General features: G+C 34.9%; 2 protein-coding genes across 3 annotated transcripts in view; both read left to right on the top strand.

The window, feature by feature from the left end:
- Positions 1-21622, top strand: part of SPR (G protein-coupled sex peptide receptor) — a 338586-nt gene that overhangs the window by 63072 nt on the left and 253892 nt on the right. The gene's annotated exons all lie outside the window — the stretch shown is intronic.
- Positions 14614-19851, top strand: LOC142984171 (uncharacterized). Its single transcript, XM_076131596.1, has 3 exons — positions 14614-15551; positions 15697-16198; positions 16273-19851. The coding sequence occupies exons 1-3, from the start codon at positions 15072-15074 to the stop codon at positions 19602-19604; spliced, it is 4314 nt and encodes a 1437-aa protein (XP_075987711.1). The 5' UTR covers positions 14614-15071; the 3' UTR covers positions 19605-19851.

Genomic DNA, 21622 nt, shown 5'->3' with positions numbered 1-21622 from the left:
CGCCATAGAGGTGGTTAAATTTTGTCTGTAGTCAAATATTTAAGCAACTAGACTATGATTATAAGCTAGAATGGTTCTGACAAGTTTTAGTCATAATTATTATTTGAGTAGGGCTTTGTTATATTTGAACACACGAGTAAATAATGTACTAAATTATGGCTGACATTTGAAGCTTTAATACTGAAGTTACAAACTAGAATATTTAAAGTTACGTATAGCTTTTTATAACGTAGGGTGAATTTTAAGGATTCATTTGATGAAAATCTTTAATATGGTAAGGAGAATCGCTTATGAGTCAACCAATACTTACCTAGATTATATTGTTTTTTAACAGATTTTCACATATATTGCAACATTTCTATGTGCAATATTTTTCTACTATCAAGCTTGAAAATACCCAAAAAGTGCACACATGTCACACAAATGCGTTTATTTGTACTGTAAAAAGTGATAGACCTTTTTGAGTATTTAAATAGTAGACTAAAGCCTCACAATTTTAGCCGTACGAGGAAATATTAGGTCGGGGAAAAAGTATTTTCGCATTACAGTATGTATGAACTTGTAATAAAATCTCTTTGGCTTCAAGAATCACAAATGAGTACACGGTTCATTAGGTTTCTTTCAGTGAGCTCGTGAGGTACCAAAATATCGAACTTTTTTGTGTAGAGAAAAGATTTTATTACAAGTTCACACATACTATAATGCGAAAAGACTTTTTCCCCGACCTAATATAATGTCTAAATCACAACTAACCAACAACACTGCATAACTAGGTGCACCTACTAGGTACCAAGATCACTACGACAAGAGTGAAACAGAACAGAAAAAGAAGAGGAAATGACAATTCAGCTAGGTCGCAAGCCCAATAATTCTTTTTATTATTATTTCAAAGCAAAACATCCAACTGAAAACTGTAATTTACCTCCCAAGTAAAAAGGTTTCGTCATCTTAACAGGCTCTGAAACGTTTCGGCCACACCTTATTGATACCATAAAACGTATCCGTCTTTATTTCGCGGCTGTACATTGACTTAAGGAATTATTCTCGGCAGGCTGACTGATTGCGGTTGAGTTTTGCTTTTTCATGTGTGTTAGGTATCTGTGTTACGACTTTACGACAGTTGGTTCCAATATTCTTGGTTGACATCTAGATTATATTTTCATGAAGAGAGTTTATATACTATATAGAGATTAAATCTATAATAGACCTAAGGTTTATTAACAACTAATAATCTAATCTACCTTGTACAGTCTGTAGTACCAACTATAAACCCGGATTTACTTTAACATAGCCCTAATATAAATATATAGTTAACTATGACAGCTAGTCATTGTCAACGTAAGAAATAACAAAAAACTACAGTTAGATTATTACAGAAAATATAAAAACGAGTAGTAAGCAGCAAACTCTACGCCTCACACAAACCAATCCTTTTAGGTCAAATCGCGTCTCCCTTATGAGTTCTCTCACACATTCGCATCCACATAAAATATATGACATACCTTGAAACATTTCGAACCTCTATTTATTCGTTCCCTTTTGTTTACTATTGCTTGATTTATTTCGCTATCAGTTTGTAGGAAAATACGAGGATATTTGTAAAAATTGGTACTGCCCAACTAGCACACAAGCGCTATAACAAGCTGCACAATGGCCGGTTAAAGGATTTTTATAACGCCTTAGGCTCCTTAGTAAGAAGTATAGTGGTTCTATAAGCGGCTACAGATCTCTTGTAGCGTCAAATAGGCCCATACTGTCCAGCTTATAGCTCGACATTGGATCTACAGTGGTCGTAAATAGTAATTATAATAGTACGTAGTATAGTAGTAATACAGGAGCGCTAAAATAAGATGAAGGTGGTATAATCGCGCTACAAGAGCTGTTTCGCAGCTTCGTGGCGCTTACCAGCTGTTGTACAGAGGTGGTTAGCGCCACGAGCGTTCGAAAAAGCTCTTGCAGCGCGATTATACCACCTTTACCTTATTTTAGCGCTACTGTGTAACGGTTATAAATGCTAACGCTCTAAATTAGTAATATAGTCGGTTTATTATGGTGTAAACTAAATATATTTTTTTAAAATGAATCATCAGTGACAAATGAGGAGACATTTTATTTTTACGGATTGGATTATTAAAATAACAAGTAGTCTATCGCTTTTATTTCTTTGTGTACGTGATATGAAAGTGCGAGTTCCAGTTTGCTGTCAATATATATGTATATTATCGTCAATATTTTCATGCGCCCTCAAAATATTCAGTTTTAAGTGCAAAAATTATATAGATATGTGGATTTGGAAATTGTATTTTGAACATAAATAAGACTTTGAGGGTTACAGATAATTTAATTAGGGTTATAGGTAATAAAAAATGATTTTAATTATGTTAACGTTACCAGGCTATAGATTTATATGATCTTCAAAAGATCGTAATAACCTCAAAAAATATGTTTACCAAATGCTATAATGGCGTCTCGATCAAGCAGCTCTCAGAGTTGGTTACATCTGCTCTAGCGCCTTAAGCTGTACAAAGGCTCTAGTGTTTGCTGTTGTAGACCTCAAGGTTTTGCAGTTGTGGCATAGGAGTGCTTCAATATAACTGTTTTGGTCGCACACCAGCATTTTACTCGTACTTTTAGGGGTCAGTCGTTGAATATTAAAATAGTTTGAAAATCTTTTTTATTTTATTTTATTTTATTTTATTTTATTTTATTTTATTTTATTTTATTTTATTTTATTTTATTTTATTTTATTTTATTTTATTTTATTTTATTTTATTTTATTTTATTTTATTTTATTTTATTTTATTTTATTTTATTTTATTTTATTTTATTTTATTTTATTTTATTTTATTTTATTTTATTTTATTTTATTTTATTTTATTTTATTTTATTTTATTTTATTTTATTTTATTTTATTTTATTTTATTTTATTTTATTTTATTTTATTTTATTTTATTTTATTTTATTTTATTTTATTTTATTTTATTTTATTTTATTTTATTTTATTTTATTTTTTCTTTAAAAACAGTTGACAGACTGAACCACCACTGCACCTATGTAAATATATTATGATAATAATTTTAAGCTTTAGTATAAAGGTATATTACTCGGTTATAGCGCTTTAGGTGCTTAACATAATTCTGTAATCCCCATGGCTGTAAAAATGATTCGAATGATACCTTATACATCTATTTGCCGTACAGAAGCCATATAAATATCTGATATAACGCTCAAGGCGCTATTAAAGACCTACGCAACTCTTTTATAGATGAGTAATACACTAGCCCTAAAAAAATCTGTTATAGAACCTAAGGCATTACAAAAAGCTTCTTTACGCTCTTGAGCGCTATAAGCGCAACGCATAACACCGTTTAAACTCCTTTATCTCCTAAAGTCCCCTTATACAGTTAACGGTGTTATAGAAGATTCCATTAACTCAGTTATACTTCCCTAGGCTGTCTAGCGATGCAATTACATGCTCATATATCACTATAAGTCATTAGTTTCCTACTAAACGGCTACTGTCCCGCCTAGCTGTTAAAGGGTTTTTTAAATAGCTAGTATACAACTTATAGAGAATTGTACAGCATTTGAACGACTCTTATGCAACTATCAGGCTGTATAACGACTGTATAAGCAGCTTGTGTGCTAGTTGGGTGTTTATGTTGTTTTAATAGTGTATGCGACTGTAGATGGCTATAATTAGGTTTGGTTTTCTAGTCTAGGAATATGCGATCAGGTATTTCGCGTTATGCTATTCAAATTAGAATGCTCCTTCAAGTTTGGTGGCATGCTTGATAAACGCCAGTCGGATCGCAATAGCGACAATTTGGCATGTGACAAATTATATAAGCGGTAAAAAGTGTATATTTATATACTTATGTGCATTCATTTTCGGGTACAACGGGCATGATAAATGTATGATAAAACATTTTTTTATGTAGTTTAAGATAATTTTCAATTAGCTTCTTTCTGTGACTTCTTCAACTCGTAAAGTTATCATAGTAAAAGTAACCCTGTGGCTCGCTACTCTATAAATGACCTGTCTGCCAACATTGAACCATGGAAATACATTCAGTACATTAAGCGTGGAAGGGTAACATACATACAACCGTTTTAACAAACTTTCGCATTTATATAAGTTGGATAGAATACATATAGTTAAGCCTCCGCCTTCAAGTCTTACAGGCGTGTTATAAAAAATATACTTATTCAGGTTTCCGGAAGTTGGACAGTTTTGTGATGAATGGCTGACGCGTGACGAATTTCCGGTTCCGTCGATTTACTTGCAAAAAGTTGTCTAAGTGATTTTTAAGAATGAATTATGTTTATGGAATGAAATATTTCTTGTCGTTGTAAGGGGAGAGTATTGGATAAGGCTGTATTTTTGGTAGCTTTGTAAAATTTAATTTTTTATTAAAACTAGATTGTGATGTCTTGATTTTCATGTGGATATCATCATCATCATCAGCCTAGCCTTTCTTCCAACTATGTAGGAGTCGGTTTCCAGCTTCACCTGATGCAGCTGAATACCAGTATTTTAGTATGTCATAAAGCTTTTAAATGTGTGTCGAAATTTTACGTGAAGCAATGTTAATTACGGACCATTTCATTATTTCGTCCATTACATTTCCATATTTATCAAAATAAGTTTTTAAAATCTATACTAGGTGGATATTTTTTTCATTACATTTCAGTTTAAAACAAACACAAGAAATAAAGTTATTTATTTTCTTAAAGAAAAAAGCTCGAATGTGGCCTTAAAACGTGGTTAAGTATAACGATTAAGGTATTGCATTGATGTGTATGTTCTAGTTGATAACATTGATTGTAACTAGCTTCAATAACTCTATTAAATTGTTAGTAAATACTAACACACTGTTTGTGGGTCCAAGTTACCAATGACAACTAAATTATTACTTTAAGACCTTTTAAAAACCTTTTTTTTTTAAATAACTCCCTGCTCTGCTCAAGAACTTTATAGCATGTGAAGATTTTCTTTTTCCACACACACTAACTATTTGTAAGCTAACTGGGATTTAAATTATTCATCTAAAACGCAAAATCTTATACAACTGGACTAAATAAATAAGATATTTAATACTACACGTGTTACTATTAACCCTAAACTGATTTACTAGACATTTAAGATAAAACAACATCAAATACAATCAAAGCTGTACAACATCAGACACAACAATCAAAACATTTTGACACAAGTCTTCAATCAATCTCAAAGTAATGTAACACAAACTAGGATTTAATTGGTACGTTAAGTTTACTACGAGTTTTGGATCTAATATTTAGTTAGAGTTTTGGGGTGTTTTAGTGTTGGCTAGGTGGTGGCGACACGACAACGACTGAAGAAAACTGAAATACGGCTAAGATGTAGTTCATTTTGTGTTTTCTTTAATTTGTACATAAGATAAATGTACAAAGTGAATTTATACATATAAGGTATAATTATCACATGGTAGTCTGTTATATGGCTTTACCTTTTTCATTATTTTATAGAACAGCCCGAAGCACTTACATGTTCATTTGCGATTTAACCCATATTATTTTATCAGCTAGTTTCAAAAACGTTTACTACCAATAGTAGTTTCTCTAATTATGAATCATGATTTTTCTATTGTCAATGCAAGCCTAACTAAGTAATTTCCTTTCTAAATACATAGGTATTTCTTTCAGCTATAGTCACGTTTTCAAGTCGTGTATGCAGGCAACGTCACGACCCATTATATTTTGAGAGTCTTAACAATATTCAAACTAAAAATCGTGTCGGCACCGTATCGTGAGTTCTAAAAGTTCATTATTCGTAAAGACAAACGAGTGATGTTTGTATAGGTGCCCGGGGTTAATGGGATCCGCATATAGAAATGACAATTTAGGTCCTTTTTGTTAGGGACCTCTAACTAGAACGTTTACTTGCTACATTGTAGGATTAGGGGGGCTATTAGCAAGCTGTCTTTAGTAGGCGTTAACAGTTTAGAGCACCTTTTAGGGTCTGTGTTAACACTTATGATTTAGTTGGGTAAGTAGTAAATTGCTTTGGTTTCAGCTATTGGAGAGATTTGGAAAGTGAAGAATTAATAAGTCAGCGGGTAAATGCCTGTTAGACGTTTATTGCAGTGACCAAAAGTTATATTCGCAACTTACTAGTTAGTACTTTATTAATATACTTTGGCTGGATGTGTGGTAAATATCAAATGACACTGAATGAAACCTATTATTAAAACCTTTTTTGCAGAAAAAAAAATTAAAGACACAAAGAAATCTACAAATACAAGTACTATTTCATTAACAGGTATTAATGGTGGCAAATGGCAGCCTTTGTTGAAACGTCAAGAAAACAAATACAAAATTCAGGATCGCGCCATTTTGTATGCAACACTTGTTAAAAATGTGACAAGATGGTATAAAAAAAAAATACCGTATAACACACATTCTTCAACATATTTCAATCACAATAACGAATACGTACAATATTTTTCCGCTACAAGTCTAGTCAATATAGGAGATTTTCTAGCGGGAATTTCCAATTAAGCGTGCATTCCGTTCTGTTCGACACGGGCCGACATTGCGAGTCACGTGAATCTCGACCGAGAGCCCAAATATAAGGGGTTTTTATTAATTGCTGATGGTAAATGAGTTAGACTTCTTATAGTGTGTTACAGGTTTGATTAGTATTGTTAAAAGTAAATGGAAACGCCGGGAAGACACCCCAATTTCACTCATTTGTCAACTATTTGAAAGCCCCCATCCTGTAAATTGTTTTCTCCCTAAGAATATTTTTTTAATAAGACTTTTTTAAATATTTTGGGACAACTTACACACGGTAATCTGATTCCGAACTAAGCAGAGCTTGTATGATAACCAGATGAACATACGTATATACTTCTTAATACATACTTGTTTAACTTGTTTTATTATTATTTTTATATAGTAATTAACACGTTACGTCAAAGCAGCAATGTACTGAATAGTGACCATCAATGTGACGTACATTAGTTTTCAACTGAGATACGGGATAAGCCCGTTGGAAAGACATGGACTGGTCACATCGATGATGTTTTACAAAAAGGTCAGGTGTGTAGTACTCCTAACCGGCGGTCCTGTATGACAAGGTGTACGGGTGTGAATGAAGCAAGAGCAGTTCGGAACCGTAACGCAGGCAGAGCCTATGGAAAAATGCGTGATTTCATAGATGTAGTTTATGTAGAAATAAGCTTAAAAAGTAATAATGATGAATTTTCTGGGTGCATTTAAGTAAGAATCAAAAACAATATTAGTTTTGGATGTGGTTATTCGATAATCATCTCTATTCTACATATTGTGACTAAATTGGTACGCTCCTTTGCCTGCGTTAGTTATAAATAACAGGTTTATAAATATGTCAGTCTTAGTAATTTATGTTAACATAAACATTATCGCTATGCCAAATATCTTCTTAATCGGTTCAACAGTTTTACCATTCAGGCAAAGACAGACTGACAAGCTAAAATCACATTTAAAAAAACGTTTTGTATGAATTAAGGGTAGTTTGTAAAGATTGTACCAAGTGGCGTTCTTTGGTCTCTGCCTACTTCTATGAGAAGCTGCAGAGCTTGTATTATGGTTACTAGATAACTGATAAACATATACTTGTGAATACATACTTTTATAGATAAACTAGCTGACCCGCGTAGTTCCGCTCACGCTTTCTTGTTTTTATTTAGTACCGCGCATTTTCAATTTTTATTCACCTTTTCGATTCTTTCTCTGGACTTCCACAAATAATTCAAGATCAAAATTAGCCAAATCGCGAGACTAACGAACAGCTATTAATTTTTACATACATATATAGAAATAGATAGATTGACATGCTGGATCAGAACAGATTCTCATGCTCAACAAACAAATATTTGTCCCGGGTTGAATCGAACCCATTACACGCGGCATGTAAGACGCAACGTTTGTACATATGTACAATTTAAACCATGCTTTTAAGTTAAAAATAACATAGTAACGTAGCAACTACTGAACGTTGACGAAACACATTTACAGCAATGTAAATAAAATTGCCGACTTGGGACTGTGTGACGTCATACGAAGCCCATTCGTGCCCGCGGGCTTGTGTTACGATGTTTGTAAATAGAAAAAACAACTTGGGGCTAGAAAAACTGTGAAATTTTGAAATTTCTAGTTAACTTGCTGATATACTAGCGAATGCGTCGTTCTTGAATTTTAATGCCAGTGCTTCAATGGTTTTCAGTCAGAAAGTTTAGTCGGTAATCATTTCGATGTAAATAAAGTAGAGGAAGTTTGTGAAGATTACAACAAATGGGGTATTTTGGATCCTCATGGAAAAATATGAATGTAAATAAATCTTTGCCGTAACTTAAACTTTCGCGTTTCTTTATTATCATCTAATATTGCAAGATTGCGACATTCCCATGTAATCTTAGATAAGAGCAATAACAATTACAAACCAAGCCCCTAATAAATTTTTGACCAAAAACACGTATATTCATGTAATATAAAAAATCTAAAAGCCCTCTAAACAATGATTTAAGCTGCCATATTTTAGGGTCACAAAAACAAAGCAAAGCTACGGTATCCCAGGATTGTACCAACTTTTGAACAAAAAGAGACCCCACGCTCTCACAAGTTATTCCTAAACATATTTTGTTTGTGGTCAGACCTCTTTTTTGTCAATCCAAAATCCTTTTTGAAAAGTTTCAAAAGACATAGCTACGCCCCCGGTTTCGCTTTCATTCTGATTAGAATCAACGCTGAAAGAATTAAGTTGATAACTTAAATGAGTTTAGTAATTACATCCGGAGTGGTTTAAGTTTGATAATATTTTTATTCGAACACCAGTTGCTTTGAAAAACTTATAAATTGCGTTAAGAATGTTAGAAAAATGTTGTTGTAAAATTTGTAAGTATATTTTAGATTAATGACTGGTAAGCGGCATTTATGTTATGATGATTTTTATCATAATTAAGTGTATTCAAAATCTTTCGGCAATATTTATCCTATAGAGATACCTACTAGGTAAAGTTTTAGTTTTTGTATTGCAGTAAATCATATTGCTCCTTACCGAACACAATTCCTAACTCCGGACTGCTGCAATAATATTTAAAAAAGAAAATTCAACTTTGCGAATCCACGTAAAAGTAATTTATTTGCTTTTTCATATAATATTTTCAGGAACAAGAAAATACTTGATATCTTGGCTATTTCAATCCATATTACCAACTGAACTTAACAGGTTCTTACACCGTTTTATGTCAATATGTTACCACAACTCAGCATAAAAATGCTTTTAAAAGTCATATCTAATAACTAGATAATTAAACCGGAAATCCTTTGCTCAACAGTGTAATACTAATACAAGAAAAATAAATAAAAAAATGTACTGATTTTAATGCTAAGTCCCAACATTTACTATCAGCAAAACAGTTGTAAATTCTAATCTCACTACAAAACAGCTCACATAACAAAATTCCCTATTTATAGTTTTGTTATTTACGAGATTCGTATACAGGAACAATGTTTTCCTTTTATACGTCTCCCGGAACGATCTCACGGCTATAACTTGTGTATTTGTTACAATATAAATCTTTGTGTATGGAGAAAATTGTGAAATATGTGTATTCTTCTGTTTGACCTTTTGACCTTTGGTTTTTTACCTGAGCTGTTTAGCTGTTATTAGTTGAATTTGTTTTGTATAACTCTGCTATATTGTCTTGGGTAGTGAATGCGACTGCTAATCTTGGTCCTGCGTTCGATTCCCAGGTTGGGCAAGGTGCTATTGGGCTATACTAATTTTATTAAAATAATTCTCAATAGCAGCCCACTACCATATGGGGTTCATTGCATGGAAGAAAGAGAGAGATAGCATCCCGGTGTTCGGTAACGTCCTACGGCTAGCTCCCTTTTATATGGGACTTATATTGTAAATGGTGAAACGTGGAGGTATTTCATACACCTCTTATACCTTCGGGTATAGCAGGTATGTATTTAAAATTGTAAAAAATATATTTTTTTCTGACCTTTGACCTTCACTTTTTACCTGAGTTGTTCATACGTGATATTAGTTGAATTAGTTTTTATAAGTTAGTTGAAAGTTATGAGGGACTTCGGACTGAGAGAAGGCCAGTGTCGACTGAATTAATAAGGTTACATTTTTATTATTTAATAGATGACCTTTTGGCGTAAGAATATTCTCGAAGGAATTTACTAACCTAGTATCAATACCAATCAATAAGTAAATACATTTTAATTGGATAAGGGCTTTTGTAAGTTTGTTAATAAAGTTGAGAGTCATTTACTTGACCTTTTTTGCTAGCAATAGTTACCTTTGCAAAGTTCTATATGCAAGATGATTTAAGTAATAACTATGCCAATTTATCTGCTGAACGAAATAATTGCTGAGCGTAGTTGACTTTTTTCTTGCCACATTGGTTCCTTTTGCACGTGAAATGTATATCGTATAAGACTTGTCGAAAGACGATTCACGTAATAACTTGCCAAATTATCTGCACATCGCAATTTGGCAATCGTAACAGCAATAATCAAATTCACAGATTTATTAATATAAAACGGAAACGTCTGAACAATTTGAGTAACAGACAGTTTCAAACATGTAAATAATTCAAAACAGATCTGTTTTACTTGCGGAACGATTGCATCACCGTAGAGAATAGCAAGTCAACCCAATTTCACGGTACATTCGTGCAATTTACACCTCTAAATTACGTGTGGTAAAGTGCATAATTGCTTGCGTTCGATTGTAATTTATTCCGTTGTGAAGTGCAGTAAATTTATGGGTGATGTCTAGTGATGTGATGTTAAGGAAAGCTAGTTTAAAGTCACGTGGGTGGAACTATTTCATCGATGTACTATAATAACGATGTTTATTGCTTAGATATTCAGGTATATTAGTGTATCTTATTTGATATTAATAGCAATATTAGGTAACGGTGAAGGAAAATATCGTGATGAAATCTTGCATGCCTAAAAGTTACTCGCATTTCTTAAGGGCATGCAAAGTCACCAAGTCGCATTTGGCTGGCGTTATGGAGTTCTAACCCTTCCTTCATTCATGACATTCAGGGGTTAAAAAAAGCAAATGATGAAATAAACCTTCATTCCTTTAATCATAAAAAAAATTTAACGCTTTAATGCAAAAATATAATTTGAGTTACTTATTCAATTTGCAAGATAGTTCTCGCTAAAGTATCCACTTAGTAATTTTTTATTTCCTATCACTCTGTCAATTTAATTTAGTAATTCAGCCGTGAAATCATGACAGACAGAGTTACTTTTACATTATTTCATATTATACATAAACAATACCGTGTAATCATGGATTGTAACATAAAACGCATCAAAAACCTCAGCAAATTCAAAATCCATTGTTAATTTTATCTAACCTTTCATTGGATTGTGAAAAGCTTAACTTTTTAACGCTTTGAACAGATAAAATAAACAAAAAGGACATGATATTGAGTGGCTTTGTTCGATGGTATTATCGAGCTGTCTACTCTTTGTCGATTTTTGTTTGTCGCTATTTCGATTGTTTTGTGATCTCTGTTTGTATATTAATCATGGAGGTTAAAAGTTATGTCGTTTTTCTAAAAAACAAAACGTTCTTCTTCTTCTTGTCGTATGGTTAGTGGTCAACCTAGTGTCAAAGTAGTTCAAGCCGCCCGAGGGCCTTTGACATTTGGCCGAAGCACGGAGACGCCCAGTCTAAATACCACTATACGGTCACCCATCAATGGAGTGACCGCGCCAAGGGTTGCTTAACCCACAGATCATTTACCGTCCGGTGAGCGCAACTGGCTATGGGCGCCTCAAAAACGTTTATAATACAAAACGTTTGTATTTGGAGGTATAATGAGCGTTTGGAAACTGTGTGACTAATGTTGATTAAAAAGCTTGATTGCTTGATGATAAGCAATCGTTTATAGATTTCACAAAAGGGATTGTTTTTAAGGGTATAAATTTTTTGTTTGAATAAAAGCGTTTAAAGCTGTTTCCATTTGCTAATTTTTTGTATTTACATAACACTCTTGTGTAAATACAAAAAGTAAACAAACTTTTTCTTAAGCAACCATAACCTATTTACAAGTTTCTAAATCGTTATACAAAAAGTGCCTTCTGCAAATCGTGGGAAAAGCTACTAACTAAATGCTGACAAAAAAATTTAAAACACATTTTTAATCTGACTTTCAAAGGAAATGCCCTTTGGTGCAGCAAAGTATTTAAAACACCTGGGAAGCAATGAAAAATGCAAGACTATTAAAAATTTCATCCATAACCATTTAGGAGTTTTACGTTAAAATGTTTTCTGCACTTAGGAAGGAAATGACGTTGCTGTTTTATGGTTTAAAAGTGCCTTTGGCTTTTACTACATTGATGCTAGGTTGACCGGAAACAAACAAATTTGTAAAAAGTAAAGTTTGGTGCATTAAAGGTAACCAATTTATACTTCTAGTCGTAGTAAAGTTTATGTTTCCAATTAATATTTTTTGTCATAGAAGTCTATATGCAAAGTCATTAGCCCGCACTTGGCTATCGTGGTGGACTCAAAGTCTAACCCTTCCTTAGTTCGGGAGGAGAATCCCAGACGAATGTGGACGCTTAGTAGTAGTAGCTATTGGTGTTGGACAGCCAAAAAGTTGAGAATTTCAATCCCAACTATTGCTCTATGTATGTAACCTTACTAAGCTTAAATCTCTGTATAAGGAAATAATTCTAATTGCAGCCAGATACAAGATCACGACTTATAAACCGTAAGTTTGATGCCCTGTGGTAAAACATAAGAATAGCAAATAAAAATACAAAAATAAAACACACAATACAATACTTTAATCCAAAAAGCGGGAAGGCTCACAAAAATAATGGAACATCAAAAAAACATTTCGGGAAGAACAGATTTTTATTCAATTTTCCATACGAATGCGGCAACTAAAAGAAACAGAATACAGTACATCTTCATAATGTAAACAGAAAATGTTCTTTAAAAGCATTTCTCAAGTTTAAGGAGGCACTTTTTCAATTACTTTTTTGTACATACGTTTTCCCGTTATATTTTACATAATGTTTTTTCAGAACTTTGGGCGTCGCGTCAAAATTGTTTCATTTGACGACTGTACAAATGGATCTTGTTTTTGTTCCGCGAAAATGAAACTAGCTGTTTTTTTTACAAGTATTTTAACGGATATGTATATGTTTGTTAAATTGTTGAATTTTCAAGTAGCGTGATCCTCTATAGTCGGTACTGTCGAGTATGAATGAACATTTTCATTGAAACATTCATCGCCTCTTCTAACCCTTTCTATCCCTATTTTCCCGATAAATGGACCATGTTCTTTATCAAAGTCAGTTCTATCTCTGTACCAAATTATTTAAAATCGGTTCAGTAGTTTAGATGTTTTAGCGACTAAACTACTGAACGCGTAACAGACAGGCAGGCAGGCAGTCAGACAGACAGACAGAGTTACTTTTGCATTCATACTTTTTGTAGGGAAGTAAGGATATTAGTAGAGATGGAGTATAATAGTCCTTAGCAAATCAAAGCTACTTGCAAATTACTAAAGAATTAATTTCAACTCTCGATTCTCTGGAGCATTATGGCGGGCAATTTATTCCCAATGTCCTCTCTGTAGGCTTCTCGCTTCATTTCGAGGAAACACGATATTAAACCAAAATCCGGTTAGACTTGAAAATAATATATATTCTTAGAAGTTCTCATATTAAAAGTTTAAAGGCTTCTTAACTAATGTTTGTATAGGACTCGAAATTCATTGTTAGGTCAATCAGTTCTGTGAATATTTAGCGATATTATTAAACGGGCTATTAAGTTTTATTGGCGTTCAATTGTAGTCTAATTATACAGATGACAGATTAGACTCGTACGCGTCGTGGTTGCGTAAAGTTTTCGTGACAGATGCGGGACCTTGCAGGCATTGTCCACAGCTCTCACATTTTCTATTGTTTCCTTAAAATAGTCCTTACCCTCCTAACGCGCTAGCGGCTAGACGCGCGGTTTGGGTTTGGTATGCAATCTCCTGTAACGCGATGCTCTACAGTCGGTACTGCAAAAATAGTTTCTAAGGCGTCCGCTAGGGAAGATTTCCATATAAAATTTCTCAATAACTAGCTGGTTGTCGAAAGTCGATAGTGGAATTACATAGGATAAGTGGCAGTGCATAGGCGGTTGCACATTAAAAACATAACGGCGCGACTTACCGCTAGTGTGTAAGGGGCTTAGATTTTCCCTATATTAATATACACATAGCGCAGAGACGTATAGCATTTTTTTCTAGAAAGCATATTTCCTATACAAAGTAACAACGGTAAGAAAAGCAATAAAATATTCGACAAAAAATTGTATAGCTATAAATCTGACAAAACCCCATAGGTTTTATTACCTAAATACTATTTTATTATACCTTATGTAACGTAAAAAGCATTTTCACAAAACATATTGTTAGATTTATGTGTTCCCGAATTGTGGTGCGTGTTGTTTATGAATCACACTTATGTTGTAATATAAAAATAAGTCGGGTTTTCCTTCCTGACGCTATAACTCCAGAACGCACGAACCGATTTCCACGGTTTTGGATTCGTTGGAAAGGTCTCGAGCTCCGCGAGGTTTATAGCAAAGAAAATTCAGGAAAAAATTCAACAGAAAGGCGAAAAAACAGAGAAAATCATTTTTCTCATACAGCGCCATCTCTGATACATAGCATGTACTACATACCAATATTTGTATCGTATTTCTTTTAATATTTTTATTTGACAGCTACTCATTGTAGATGGTGCCGGTGCGTGATATATTGTTTGACAGAGAATTTCATGTGAAAAAACGGTATTGTGTTCAAAAAAGTAAAAAATATAAGTTATTCGTTTCCTAACATTTTAATTGGAAACCAACAAATCAATTACGTGTATTGTGCAGATTTTTATTCGATTTCAACAGCAGGCATTTTGTCTTTAAGGTGGTAAGTTAAACTGTGTAAATTATGTGGATCGTGCATTTGAGGTTAAATTCACTACTCTGTCCATAGTCCAAAATGCCTAGAGGACGACGTGCGAACATCGGCCGCCGCACAAGACATGCAAGCCAGCAACAAGTGTATTCACAGAACTTAAGCGAAGTAAGACAAAATATAATAAGAGAAAATGCCCGATTAAGACAGCGCGTGAGCACACGAAGATCATTGGCATCATACAATCGCTTGGCATTCCAATATGATCCCACTGCGAACTACAGTAATGATGAAAATTTAGATATTGGACCAATGACGACTGTATGCCGATATTGTAATGCGTTAAAGTTTAAAAGAGAAACGGCTGGATTGTGTTGCGCAAGTGGAAAAGTCAAACTGGATCCATTACTTACACCACCACAGCCACTGAAACAATTGTTCGATGGAAGTGATCACGATTCCTACCATTTTCTTCAACACATCCTTGAATACAATAACTGCTTTCGCATGACTTCCTTTGGAGCTAATATCATTCGAGAAGGCGGCTTTATGCCGACTTGCAAGGTAAAAGATACAACACACAGAACCAATCACTCACACTAACAAAATGAATTGCAACAATAAAAACTACATATACACCAAACACTACACCATCACACGATCAGAATTTACACCGTATTCTTCAACAAATGATTGTTTGCAATTACAGATACAAGGACAAATATATCATTTGCATGGTTCAATGGTGCCATCACCGGATGAGCCGCATCAATTTCTGCAAATATATTTTATTTCGTCGATGGTGGATCAGCTGAATGTGCGTTGCAATATACAGGGAACACAACAGTTAAAGAGACGAATTATAGAACAGTTGCAAGCATTTTTTCACGCTAATAACGCTGTGGTTAATATGTTCAAAACAGCATTGGAACAAATGCCATCGGATACGCACAAATTTGTCATAAGAGCGGATTGTACCCCAACAGGTGAACACGTGCGAAGATTCAATGCACCCACCGTTAATGATGTTGCTGCAATTATTGTTGGCGATCCAACTAAATCGCGAGACATTGTCGTTCAGCGAAGAAGCAATATCATGCATCGTGTAAACGAGACACATCGTTTGTACGATGCGTTACAATATCCAATCATTTATTGGCAAGGGCAAGACGGATACGACATCACGTTGAAGATGGTCGATCCAATTACAGGTAAAATATTCACACACTAATTATATTGCTATTATTGGTTTCTATTAACAATTCATTTAATTTTGCATTTTCAGGTGTATCAACGAATAAAAATCTAAGCGCAATGAATTACTATGCGTATCGTTTGATGATTCGTACACATGAGGAGAATGTCATTCTGAAGTGCCGTCGGCTATTCCAGCAATTCGCTGTCGACATGTATGTCAAAGTCGAGACCGAACGTTTAGCGTTCATCCGATACAATCAGGCAAAGCTACGATCTGAGGACTATATACACTTGCGTGATGCTATTCATTCAGATGGCGATGTTCAGAATGTTGGACGTCTGACGATTCTTCCATCATCATATATCGGAAGCCCACGCCACATGCACGAATACGCTCAAGACGCTATGACGTACGTGCGAAATTATGGAACTCCGGATTTGTTTATTACGTTCACTTGCAATCCGAAGTGGATGGAAATTGAACGTGAGATGGAACCGGGACAAAAACCGCAAGATCGCCATGACATAATCGCCAGAGTATTTCAGCAAAAACTCAAGGTTATGATGGATGTGCTTACTAAGTATCGAGTTTTTGGTGACACACGTTGTTATATGTACTCGGTGGAATGGCAGAAGCGTGGACTACCGCATGCTCATATCCTAATTTGGTTGCTGAACAAATTACATTCAAATGAAGTGGATGACATCATATCAGCTGAAATTCCTGATCCAGTCACTGATCCCCATCTACACGACATTGTGACGACGCAGATGGTGCATGGACCGTGCGGTGCTTTGAATCCATTATCGCCTTGCATGGCTGATGGAAAGTGCACAAAACGATATCCGCGACCGTTAGTTGCTGAAACAGTCACAGGGCACGATGGATATCCAGTTTATCGTCGGCGTTCAAAAGAAGATAATGGTCGAACTATTAAAGTCAAAGTTCAAAATCAAGAGATTGAGATCGGAAATGAATTCATTGTACCATATTGCCCGCTGCTATCACGAATTTTCGAAACACATGCAAACGTTGAGAGTTGTCATTCGGCCAAATCAATCAAATATTTGTGCAAGTACGTCACAAAAGGCAGCGACATGGCTGTGTTTGGTATTGCGTCGGAAAATGCGAATGACGAAATCAGCAACTTCCAAATGGGCAGATACGTCAGTACTAATGAAGCACTGTGGCGATTATTGTCATTTCAAATTCATGAAAGATATCCCACAGTTGTACATTTAGCAGTGCATTTGGAAAATGGCCAAAGAGTTTACTTCACTGAGGCTAATGCCGCACAACGAGCTGAGAGACCACCATCGACAACATTGACTAGCTTCTTTTCAATGTGTGAAACAGATCCATTCGCAGCGACGCTGATGTACGTTGAAATGCCCAAGTATTACACTTGGAATCAATCAACAAAGAAATTCCAACGTCGCAAACAAGGCACCCCAGTTCCAGATTGGCCACAGGTGTTTTCCTCTGATGCACTAGGTCGTATGTATACTGTTCATCCTAGAAATGATGAATGTTTTTATTTGCGACTGCTGTTGGTAAATGTACGTGGACCAAAATCATTTGCGCATTTGAAAACTGTGAATGGCCACCAATGCCAAACATATCGAGAAGCATGTCAACTATTGGGTTTGCTGGAGAACGATTCTCATTGGGATTTAACACTTGCCGATTCAGTTGTTTCATCAAATGCGTACCAAATACGAACGCTGTTCGCAATTATCATCACCACATGTTTTCCTTCACAACCAATGCAGTTATGGAACAAATACAAAGACGACATATGTGAAGATATCTTGCATCGTTTGCGCATTCAAACGAATAATCCTGACATGCAAATAACCGATGAAATCTACAATGAAGGATTGATTCTGATTGAGGATCAATGCTTGACTATTGCAAACAAGCTACTGATTGAAGTAGGAATGATTGCGCCAAATCGATCGATGCACGATGCATTCAACCAAGAATTAAATCGAGAGCTGCAATACAATGTTGATACATTTCAGGAATTTGTTCAAAATAATGTGCCGTTACTGAATGAACAGCAAAAACAAGTATACGAAACATTAATACAAGCGGTGGACAATAATACTGGTGGTCTATTCTTCCTGGACGCACCTGGAGGGACAGGGAAAACATTTGTCATTTCATTGATTTTGGCCACTATTCGATCAAGATGTGACATAGCTTTGGCGTTAGCATCATCTGGAATTGCGGCGACTCTTCTAGATGGCGGTCGTACTGCACATTCTGCGCTTAAGTTGCCACTCAATTTAAACACAATTGATACTCCAACATGCAATATTTCCCGATCCAGTGCAATGGCAAAATTGTTGATGCAATGCAAGCTCATTGTTTGGGATGAGTGCACAATGGCACATAAGAAATCACTTGAAGCACTTAACTTGACACTGAAGGATCTTCGGCGAAATAACAACATCTTTGGCGGCTTGATGATATTGTTGGCAGGCGATTTCAGGCAGACTTTGCCAGTAATTCCCCGTGGAACGCCTGCAGATGAATTGAATGCTTGCCTGAAGGCATCACCTTTATGGAATAACGTAAAAACATTATCGCTAACCATTAATATGAGAGTTCAACTTCAAAATGATCAAAGTGCTGCACAATTTTCCAAACAATTGTTAGCTGTTGGAAATGGAAAAGTCCCAGTTGATGCGACATCTGGATTAATTACTCTTACCAACGACTTTTGTCGATTTGTAGACTCTCAATTAGCTCTTATTGAAAATGTTTTTCCAAACATTAGTGAGAATTATCAGAATTATGCTTGGTTAAGTGAACGAGCAATTCTTGCCGCAAAGAATAATGATGTACACGCACTGAATTTCACCATTCAATCAAAAATAGCAGGCGATTTGGTGACATACAAATCCGTTGATTCTATAACAAATCTCGATGAAGTAGTAAATTATCCGACGGAGTTTTTGAACTCTCTGGAGTTACCAGGATTTCCACCACATAACTTGCAACTCAAAGTAGGTACAGTTATTATGATATTGCGTAATTTGAATCCACCGCGACTTTGCAACGGTACTCGACTTGCGGTAAAAAGACTTATGTCGAATTTGATTGAGGCAACCATCATTAACGGAAAGTACGCAGGTGAAAATGTATGTATTCCTCGAATACCAATGATTCCGACCGATCTTCCGTTTGACTTCAAACGATTACAATTTCCAGTTCGCCTTGCGTTCGCAATGACAATTAACAAGTCGCAAGGCCAATCGCTTAGTGTTTGCGGGATAAATTTAGAGAATCATTGTTTTTCACATGGACAGTTATACGTTGCGTGTTCACGAGTTGGTAAACCATCCGCTTTGTTTGTGTTAACGTCAGACCAAAAAACAAAAAATGTGGTTTACCAAAGAGCACTTCAATGAATCTTCGAATAATTTGCGGACACGTATAACGCTTCGATTCAGTATTTACTTTGGATTCACTTTCATATACTTAGAGAAGTTCAACTAAATGACACTTCATTTTTGTATTCAAAATGAATTCATTACTGTTGTGAAATGCAATATTTTTTTCCTTTTCAAATATAAAACATAAAAAAATGTTTCTTCATCTCTTAATCACAAAACGAAATGTTACATAAAACGAAGCCATTTGGTGGCGAAACGGAGTTCGCCGGGTTTGCTAGTGTTGTAATAAAAATATCGAATGCCATACATATCGTAAAACTATAAAGGAAAGAAAAAAACCGTTTATGTTATTCATGGTTTTTTGTATGTCATACTGAGTGGAATAAAGCTGTAGGAAAATACGTTTGTCTTACGTCTTAGTCACAAAGTCCGCCTGAATAATTTTGTATATGGACTAATGGAGTAAAAAAATTATATAAAATCAAGCTTTTTTTCAAAGACGCTAGGCAGAAACACAATCAAATGCTAAAAGCTGGCCATTCCAAAGGTTCTTGTATTACTCTTGGTGCAGGTTTCCCGCCAAAATGGAGAAAAAAAATTGCCTTAAGTCCACTGCACCCTGCATAAGACCCTGTATAAGAGCGGATATCGTTTTCTTTTGGGGGAAAAATATTTTAAAACCTATACCTGCTCTACAGTTACTCATAGACAAGAATACTTTGTTATGTCTGTTAGTTAAACACTTGTTCATAGGTGATCAGAAATGGTTCCAGCCACACGATATCGTAATAAAAATGAGCAATTTTAACTTCATAACATGATATTATGAAAAAAATTAAGAATTCGAATGACGCGTAAAAAATCTTACGGATTGTAGCAAATCGTGTTTTTTTGGTCTTAGCCTTCCCCTATAGGAAAAGGACGTCATTTGATGTATACTATTTACAAATAATGTAATATTACGTATGTATTTATAGGTACTCTCAACAACTCCGTAAAAGCCAAAGTCATGCTAAAAGCATTACACACTGGTCCATTAATTTCCCTGTTGACATACGGCCGGACATATATTTGCATTGGGCCGTGTTAAAATATCAATTTCCTGTATATGGGTCGCGGTATCCTTGTACACCAATATCTATTGATAGGCATGTCTAAGACGTTGACATATACGTCCCTTTCCTATTTTCGGTGTTTGGTTTGCAAAAAATGTATATGCAGTTGAACTAAAAGGGGACATACTTATAATGAAGTTGGCTGTGTGTTGTTTACCTATATGCTGATGTACAAATTTTGACGTGGAAAAAAAACACGAATTTCAGTAGAGTGGACTTATTTTGGTTTTTTGCCGACTTATTTTTTTTAGTTTAAAATGTGATGTTTTCCATGTAGTCCTACTTAAATTTGGTCAAAATAAAACTGGTAGCTTATAAAATATTCTGAAAACTTCTCATTCTTAGTGTCGCTAAAGTGACATTTAGCTTAAAGTATTTATTTTGTAACGAATAGCGACCAGACTCGGCGAGCGATTAATTTTCTTATAACACACAATAAATTTATCCAACCAAAGAGTAATATTTTTAACAAAATATTTTTTAATCATAAAACAGGCCTACGTAGATGGTAATTCAACGAATCTAGGTAACTATTTTGTTTCAACATAACGTCATCAATCAAACATTCTCAATTCACACTAACCTTCCATCTTTATACCCAAGATTGCTCACAAAAACCTCATAAAACGCACACACACAAACACATTCTCAACAGTAGCTCCACGCCATCAAAATCCACAATTTTTCCTTCCACAATTAAGCACGGTACTCCCTCAGCGATTTGCCGCACAATTTCACTCGCTTGCATGTACCATGTTTACCCATGTGGTTCAAGAAAATGTGGAGTAATACAAAATGCTCAAGAAAATTGGATTCAAACTTTACACTGCGAATTGTTTTTGAAGTGGCTGTTCTGCAATTTGAGGATGTAAGGGAACTTGCGCTTGGTGGAATATCAATTTGTTTTGTATTAAAGTT

Source organism: Anticarsia gemmatalis, chromosome 26, assembly GCF_050436995.1.
Source record: "Anticarsia gemmatalis isolate Benzon Research Colony breed Stoneville strain chromosome 26, ilAntGemm2 primary, whole genome shotgun sequence".
Lineage (NCBI taxonomy): Eukaryota > Metazoa > Arthropoda > Insecta > Lepidoptera > Erebidae > Anticarsia > Anticarsia gemmatalis.
Note: the sequence above shows the minus strand (reverse complement) of the source record. Positions and strands in the feature narration are given on the sequence as shown.